At 43.2% G+C, this 8,815-nt stretch overlaps 1 protein-coding gene across 3 annotated transcripts; it reads right to left on the bottom strand.

The window, feature by feature from the left end:
* Positions 1-1,149: 1,149 nt before the first annotated feature.
* Positions 1,150-8,815, bottom strand: ndufv3 (NADH:ubiquinone oxidoreductase subunit V3). Of its 3 annotated transcripts, XM_034693826.1 has the most exons (5): positions 8,697-8,815; positions 7,887-8,001; positions 6,924-7,275; positions 5,593-6,884; positions 1,150-1,443 (listed from the first exon to the last, which is right to left on the bottom strand). In XM_034693826.1, exons 1-5 carry the CDS (start codon positions 8,739-8,741, stop codon positions 1,286-1,288), a joined length of 1,962 nt encoding a protein of 653 aa, XP_034549717.1. In that variant the 5' UTR covers positions 8,742-8,815; the 3' UTR covers positions 1,150-1,285. The 3 variants fall into 3 exon arrangements, with proteins under 3 accessions (XP_034549717.1, XP_034549714.1, XP_034549716.1); XM_034693823.1 differs by having other exon boundaries at positions 5,593-7,275; XM_034693825.1 differs by having other exon boundaries at positions 5,593-7,272.

The following is an 8,815-nucleotide window of genomic DNA, read 5'->3' as shown; positions in this document are numbered from 1 at the left end:
GGCTACCGGCCAAACTTTTAATGTCAGACCTCTCACCTGCAGAGAGAAGATGACAAGAGGAGGAAACTCATGCAGAAGCTAACAAGGGATGTTGAAACACGAAATACGGAGCTGAGTGAAAAAGTCGTCTAACAAATTGAAGAAAACAGACACAACAACAACAACCTTGAAGTCCTGGCTCACCTGTCTTCTTGCTGATCACCTTCACATTTACCGTCTGACTTTACTCACTTGCAGACTTCATATTTGAAGTTATTTCTGCCGTTCTTTTCTTTTTTAAATCATAAATAAATCTAATTTGCAGCCAACATTCGTGTCCTTAACATAGTTGTCATGGACAAAAATAACAGAAAAACGCTGATAGTCACTTTAATGAGATTTCTAACAATAAAGCAGTACAAGTGAAGACTTTTCTGTGACAGACAATGTTAACTTTGATGTTAATTCAACCAGGAAGTAGGGTGTTGCAGTGCCTACATTTAGCTGCATAAACGAATCATTTTTAAATCAATAAATCATCTTTAATCTAACATTTTCAGCTTGTTTGTATCTTTAGTTGGTAGCCAGGTGATCAGCAAGTTAGTGTATAGTTAGCAGGTGGTTACGTGGATTAAAACTCCCTGAGAAAAGACAGTTTGAGACACATTTAGATCATTTCTGTAAGACGCTGACTTAAATATTGCAAAACATTCGAATGTGATGGTAAAATAAAAAGTATTCATGGTTGTTTACATCTTATTTGGAAATGAAAGGTTTATTGGTAGCATATTGAATATAGTAATAGACTCTTTCACCCTGTTTTTGCTGGTTATTCGCTGTCCTAATTTCCCACCGCCTGGATTTCCTGCATGTCTCTCCCTTTCTATGCGTCTCTCTCGTCGTACACACAAACATAAAAACAGATGCTGATTGTTTCCCCCTTAAAGGAAGCATATAGCTCAGATAATTGGGGCGTTATGAGCGAGCAGGCAGGCAAAGGGAGTGAAAACTGTACTCATTAAAATAGAAACACAGATAAACCACTTGCACACTCAGCTCTATTCAAATGACCCCCTAAGGCAGAAAACAGCATAAAAGAAGCTTTTGATCTCTCCTATCCGTTTATACGCCTTTCTTTTTCATATGAGAGGAAACAGACTCACAGCAGGCTTGTTCTCTTTGTGTGTTTTAATAATATAACAGCAGATATCACGCTGATCTGACAGGTAGGGGGTGATCATACAGGGACAACATCATCATCATCTTCGTCATATTTAAGCTTTATAAATGTTTGCAGAGAGCTCCTCTACTGCCTGCCGGCGGACGGCTGAGGCAGACGAAACTTGGCCATTTCCACGTCCAGGTCTGCGAATGTGTAGGGGGTGTAGGTGTGGTGCTGGAGGTTTCTGTAAGTGCTGTTGTCAAACGGCTCCTCGGGCTCTGGAGGCGCTGCTGCTGCAGCCTCTGCAGGAGGAGGAGGGGACACAAAGACAGCATGAGAGAGAGCAAACACCTCATCCTGGAGTTCAACGCATCAAAAGTACAATAAATGCAGCTTCAATCCTGTCTGTGTGTCAATGTGGCTGCAGGTTAATCTGGATTTGTGCTTTTCTGATGAGTAAGATCAAAAATCTGGCCTCCTCTTTAAATTTTAGAAGATTTTAAAACAGCACATTTACATTTTCACACGTGCTGACAAAGGTGGTTTACGGCGGGACATTTCCTACGGTGGCAGGCCGCTTTACCCCCAACAGAGTGTGGAGACACACTGGTGTGAAAAGCCTCACAGGTCGTGTTTGTTAGGGGAGAGCATGTGGAGGCAAACATGCTTCAAAATAAAGACAGGCCAGGATTTATATCCGCATGAAATGGATTTTAAAAAGGAATAAATCAGAATCTTTGCGTGCTCGGAGACGATAACTCCGTGGATGTTCAGGTGCAAACTGTTTTTAAATCTGTGTGGGATCCTGTCGACATGCTCCAGAGGTTACACACAACTCATGAGGAAAATCACAGAAACATTACAGACACATTCTTTTCATGAATCAATCCCGTGCTTATCCCAAAAGGTTTTCGTGTGAAGAGAAGATTTACAGAGTTAAAAAAAGAGGAGAAAAAATGAACAAGTGGTGAAATTAACAACCGGTCAGACTGTGGGGGGGAGGGTTGTTTCAGGAAGCAGGGTTACTCAGTCGGTCTGAGGAGCCTCACAGAGAGCTGCAGACATGAGGATGTTTGATCTGAGAGATGACGCTTTAAAGGGAACAGCAGTGATTTCAAACCGGCTCAGGATTTAGGGTTTGATGGACTCAGAGGGGACACAGATTTATAGACTGTAGCTCGATGTGCATGAACGTAAAGCTGCAGGATCACAGCCTAACTTATCGAGATCATGATTGAACAAAAACTCTGCCCTAACATTTTGTGGAACACAGCTTCAAAACTTTACTTTCTAGGATCTATGTAAAGGTTGCTCATTAGTGCTGCAGCTCCTCTCCCTGCTCTCTCTGTCCTTCTGCTTTACTAACACACACCTGATCCTCTCCTGCTCTCTCTGTCCTTCTTCTTTACTAACACACACCTGATCCTCTCCTGCTCTGAGTCTGCTGCAGAGGTTTTCCTGCACTCTCAGTTTTTGCTTCATCTTTAAAACAAGCCTTCTTAACACTCGTATCACCTGATGTCATGATGGCATCGCAAGTGCATTAAATGCATGACTTTAAAAAATGAACTCCTGATGATCACAGTCAGCAGAGCAGACACATTAAGACCAGAGAGGCGGGGCAGGAGGAGCCACGGTGCACGAGGTGCAGGCTGGAGAGGAGGAGGACTGTTAAAGAAGCTTGTTGAGAAAACATTAATATCAGGTGGAGAATAAACAAAGTGAGCATATGTGAGATAAAAAGGTTAATGTGTTTGTTGAACTATTATTTACAATCAACGACCACGCTGATTTTTCTGAGAGCGGAGGCAACATTTAAATGTCAACAACTGCCATCAATCATCTTTTGGTCGTAGGAACGCCAAAAACACGATCGCATAAGATTTGAAAATCCTGCAGCCTGATAAAAACATCAATAAAAGTTCCTTATTTTTCTAAACTGGCTCAGATTTCACTGAAGAAAGGATCCCCTTGAGGAGGAGGTGGACCTTTTTACAACAGGCTCTTCAAAGCCACCAAACACCACTGAAAAAAAAAAACAGTGTGTTATATCTTGCTGGTGTTCCCCCGCCTCAATCTGTCATTTGTTTGTGATATTTAACATCATTATATCTCCTTCATTCCTAGCACTCATGTATATACTTTTTTTCCCTTCCTTTTTACTGTGTGCTTGTAGCACTTTGAGACTTCTTTAAATGAAGTGTTATAAATAAAATGTATTATTTTTACTATTTTTATATTATTTATTTTTTTATTTGATATTTATTTATTTTTTATTTGGCCTTTATTTTAGATTTTTCACTTTTTATTTGCGCTTTTTTAAATCTTATTCTATTCTTATTTGATCTTTATTTCATTTGATCTTATTTTATTTTATTGGTATTTATATTATATTTCATTCCTTCTTTTATTAATATCTAACTTTCTTACATGCTGTTTATATGAGCTCTGTAATGACCAAATTTCCCTCCCCGGAATAAATAAAGTATTTCTGATTCTGATTTTGATATTGATATTTGTGCCTTAAGTTGTTTTTTAAAGGTCGCCCTGGATGCAACACAAACAATAATATAAAAAAAGTAACAAGTGGCGGTAGCAGTAAAACTGAATTGTGAGATAAATGTGTTGAGACGGCTAAACCAAGTTTTTCCCGGCACACTAAACTGCCGGGACTAAACTCTCTTTCTGCAGACCTCACCCAAACATGACGAGGTGAGGCTCAAAGTTTCAGACATAAAGCTCCATCCTTCAGTTGTAATATTCTCTGCGATCTTTTAAGTTCTCCAGCAGAGGGACATTATTTTATATATACACTTGTTGAGGTGTCCTGCTACACACAGATATGCACTCCCTGCATCACAGACTGTGTGCATCACATTTAACTAAGATGCATGAAGGCTCCCTCTTCTTGTTGTTGCTTGTTTTGGGGCTGAAATCAACATTTGTAGACTTAATTCTATTAATTAAATTAATTAAACTTTTCTAATCATGTCCATATATTATCAGAGAGTGTCAGATCTGAATGCAGATCTTGACTTAACACTGCTGAAGTAAGTAGACTGAATTTGAAGTTAAAGAGTTCTACAATCATCAGGGTTGTGTTTTTAAGATAAATATGAGTGTTGTCAAATTATTCTTTTTTCAAATCTTGATTAACCGCACGATCATCTGTACTAAAATTGGGATTAATTGCACAACCGTCTCAAGTTAACTCCCGATTAATCACACAATTGTTCATAGTTACATCCATGGTTAACTCACCAATAATAACAAGATTGTTCGTAGTTAACTTGAGATTAATCGCACTAATGTCCATCGATTAACTCGCAATTAATTCCACAATTGTTAACTCGTGATTAGCCATGAAGCCTTTTATTTTATTTTATTTTATTTTATTCTATTTTTAAATTGATCTGATTTTATTGTAATTTATTTTATTTTTATTGCCAGTGTGCACAAGGCTCCAAGCTGAACTCGGAGTCAGTGAAATGAGGACTCATCCGTATCTTTACCGCCTGTTTTCTGGCTGCAGGCCGGAACGTTCTGCTGAAACACTGCCTGAAGTTTTTGTACCTTTAAGTCGTTCAAACCCTAAACTAAAAAAGAGCCTGAGAGTTTAAAAATCAGCTGTTTCAGTAACATAATGATTCAGTTTAACATCATCATGACTGGATAATCCTGCTTCCTGAAACACTCCCTCTGACTCCGATCTCTCCCGGTTACTGCTCGTCCGGCTGCCGGCAGGGACACGTCTTCGCTGTAACAACATGAAGACCATGTGCGCTCTAACATTACTGTTAGCAATAGCATTATCTGGCACAAAGAGACATTACCTGTAACATTAACATTACCTCGTCAACCTTATTTCATACAAACAGAAACATTTGAACACAAAGGATGAGCAAAATCAAGCAAATCAAAGTCAAATAATGCACAAACACTCAGAGAGTGAGGATGGCTTTGCAAACAGCGTGGAGGCTAAAGGAGGCGATACAGAGGAGGATCCTGAGGCAGAGAGTAAGGAGTGAAGGCAGAGACATGAGCAGGATTAGCGACAGAGGGGTGGACAAGCAGGATCAGATCTTATGTGTGGAGGAACGTTCAGTTTACAGCAAGCAGAGGCATGAAAACTCCAAAAGAAACCAGTGCACCAAAAAGTCCTGCAAGCATTAAATAAACACACATGCACTACATCCACCTCATGCAACACAGCTGAAACTTAAATCAAGGCAGTGAGGGGTTAGACATGACAGTGATGGAGCAGGAGAGCAACGTGGAAGCAGTATGAGGTACGTTAGGGTACGATGTGATGACAGGTTAACATCTGAACGCTACAAATGAGCTGTGATGAATGAGAGAGATAGAAGTGGAGCTGTCTGGGAGGGCCAAAAGATCCACAGAGAGGAGAGAGAGAGGGAGAGAGTTAGGGAACTGGGTGGTGTAGTGTGTACCCTCAGACGCTTCAACTGGGGCCTCCGCCTGCAGCTCCTCTCCTGCAGCTTCAGCTACAACTGGAGCCGGGTCCACCAGCTCCTCTGCGCTCTCCACTGGGGCACAGACTTCAGCTACAGCCTCAGCTGCGGCTTCTACGGGGGCAGCTTCAGCTTCAGGTGCTGCTTCGGCTTCCACAGGCACAGCTTCGGCCTCCACAGGCTCTGCTGCAGCTTCTATTGGTGCAGCTTCAGGTGCAGCTTTGGCTTCTACTGGTGTAACTTCAGCTTCTAGCGGTGAAACTTCAGCTTCTACAGGTGCAGCTTCTACCGGTGCAGCTTCAGCAACTTCTAGTGGCTCTGCAGCAGCTTCAGCTATGACAGGAGCAGGATCCACCAAATCCTCTGAACTCTCTGCAGGAGGAGAAACTTCAGCCGCAGCCTCAGCGGTCATTTCAGCGGGAGCAGCTTCAGCTTCTGCAGCGACCTCGGGAGAGGCGGGCTCTTCTGCAGCTTCTAAGGGGGCAGCTTCAGCCTCTGCAGGCTCAGCTGCGGCTTCAGCAGATGCAGGTTCTGTGGTTTCAGGAGCTGCAGCTTCAACGACAACAACTTCTTCTTTAACTTCTGGTTCCACTGCAGCTTCTGGGCTGCTCTCTAGTGTGTCTTCAGCAGCGGTGCAGATCTCAGGAGCAGAGTCCACCAACTCCTCTGGGGCAGCGCTGGGGGCTTCCACAGAGGCTTGAGCTTCCTCTGCAGCTGGAGCAGCTTCTTGTACGGCCTCAGCAGCAGAGGCGAGAACAACTTCAGCTTCTTCCGTCACTGCTGTGACCTCCTGGACTTCTGCTTCTCCTTTCACGGGGGATTCTGACGTGACTGTGGGCGCCGTCTTTGCTTCTGACTTCTCATCTTCGGAGTCAGAATCTGAGTCTGAGTCAGAGTCCGAGTCGCTGGACGATGAGGAGGACGATGAAGTATCGGCTGCAGCATCACCGGGCTCAGAGGAGGCTGAGGCGGCTGGGACTTCATCCTGAGAGGTGGAGGCAACAGCTGGAGTGTCTTCTGGTGCTGTGGTTTCAGCGCTCGCAGCAACAAGTGGCTCAGAAATTGTGGGGGCTGCGTCGATTACAGGTGCAGCTGTATCGACTACAGGTGGAGCTGCATCGACTACGACCTCAGCAACCTCTGCTTCAGGAGCTTGAGCCTCTGCTACAGCTGCAGGCTCCACTACGGGTGCAGCTGTCTCAACTACAGATGGCGCTGTGTCGACTATAACCTCAGCAACATCTGGCTCCGCAACTGGAGCCTCTGCTGCGGCTGCAGTTGGTGCTGCAGCCGCAGCAGGTGGAGCTGTGTCGACTACAACTTCAGTGACTTCTGGTTCAGGAGCAGGAGCCTCTGCTGTGGCTACAGGCTCAGCAGCAGGTGGTTCACTGGCGACAGCTTCAGGTTCTGCAGCAACCTCAGGTGCTGTGGCAATTTCAGGTGCTGCAGTTTCAGCAGCAGCTTCAGGTTCTGCAGCAGCCTCAGGTGAAGCTGCTTCAGGTGCTGCGGCTGCTGCAGCTGCGATGGTTCCTGCAGCTGCTGCAGGGCTGGAAACGGGTTCAGGCTGTGTTGAGAAAGCTCCAGGATCTGAAAGTCTAACGGGGAAGGCAACTGCGGTCTTGTAGGCTAGTAAGGCTGCTCTCTCATCTGGAGTGTCTGCTGCTGAGGAGGAAGACGGTAAACGGGACACAAGGGGTTAAATCATCAGGTCTAGAAGCATGAGCCACAAAAGGAAATCATCCTGAACCCATCTTTCCTCTCCTGAAAACATCAGAGGATTCACCTTTAAACAATTAGAACCTTAAGGCACTCATCATCAGTCATATTACTGTTAACCTTCTAAACAGTCTAAGCGCTCTAACTGAAGGAGGGTCGTCTTCTCGAAGCTTCAGGAGATCTCCTGATGAAAATCAGAGGAGGAGCAAAAAACATTATGAGATCTGGCCTCGCTTTTCCCTTCACATTTAGTTTCAGTCAACAAAACTTAAACATAACTTCAACACTCTATTATTATTATTATTATTATTATTATTATTATTATTATATGAAAGGATGGCAGGAAAAAAAGGAGTGTTTCAGATCTGTGGCATGTTTTCTGCGCTGTGAAGAAAAAGCGTCATGTTAACCTTTAAAAAGAGATCACGTTCACATCTACAGGACGTATCGATAAGGACAAAAACAGGTGAAAGTTAAGTTTACATAACAATGATTACTCAAAACGTTCAACCCTTAAAGGGAAACTTCAGAGAGAAACAGAGCCAAACAGTCCTCACTCTTAGCCGCTGTCTTGGTCTTTTTGGCGGCTGGTATCGGGGGCTCTTCAGCCTGAGAGCAGAATGGCGCCGCAGAGCGACTCCTCAGGATGCCCAAGCTCTCCAACCGGAGACACTGCAAGAGAGGAAGACACATCTCACTATCAGGACCAGGACTTCAGGTTATAGATCTGCTTTTAATTTCTTCAATTAGGATGCTTTCATCTGAACGTCTCTCTCTTTCTGACTCTGGTGGGACGATTGTGTGCATTTATTACGAGTCAGTTTATGCAGAAGCTGATGAAAGGTGTTATTTCTGTGTGATTACAAATTAATCTTTTTAAAAATTGAATATGAAATCATAAACACTGCCTAAGGAAAGTTTAACAAAGTCAAATATCCCTGTTAGGACTGCTACATTTGACAAACTTTGATAATTTTGATGACAAAACAAAATAATCTTTTTTATTCATCATACGTCGTTCCTATTTGAAGAGGCGTTCACGAACTTTCGCTAATATGAATTCTTAACTCGATAAATCTCACAACACGTTAATAAAAGGTTTAATAATATTCTTTAAAATGTTAAACAATCATATAAGATTGAATGTGGACGCTCTGAAGTATGTCAGGTGAAGATAAGGTGAGACATCCACTGAATGTGTCCTTTTCGGTGGTGCGTTCAGGGTCAGGAATGTCAGCTTCTAAACTAACGTTAATCTGATTCTCGCGCTTAGTCTCTGAACAAACAGTTTGATGATCTTTATGAAGGTAAAGTCTTTCAAATTATAAGACAGAAACACACTCAGGAGGATTTATAATCGATATTACCTTGAGGGAACCCAGTCGCCCTAACCGCAGCAGGGAGGTCGCCATTTCGTGTGACCGGTATTATGCTCCGTCCGGAAACAGAAACAAACGCAACGTTCCTACAACAGTAATAGGTTTTT

The sequence above is a fragment of the Notolabrus celidotus genome, chromosome 10 (assembly GCF_009762535.1).
Source record: "Notolabrus celidotus isolate fNotCel1 chromosome 10, fNotCel1.pri, whole genome shotgun sequence".
In the NCBI taxonomy this organism is placed as follows: Eukaryota; Metazoa; Chordata; class Actinopteri; order Labriformes; family Labridae; genus Notolabrus; species Notolabrus celidotus.
The sequence above is the reverse complement of the archived record's forward strand: the minus strand, read 5'-3'. Positions and strand labels throughout refer to the sequence as shown.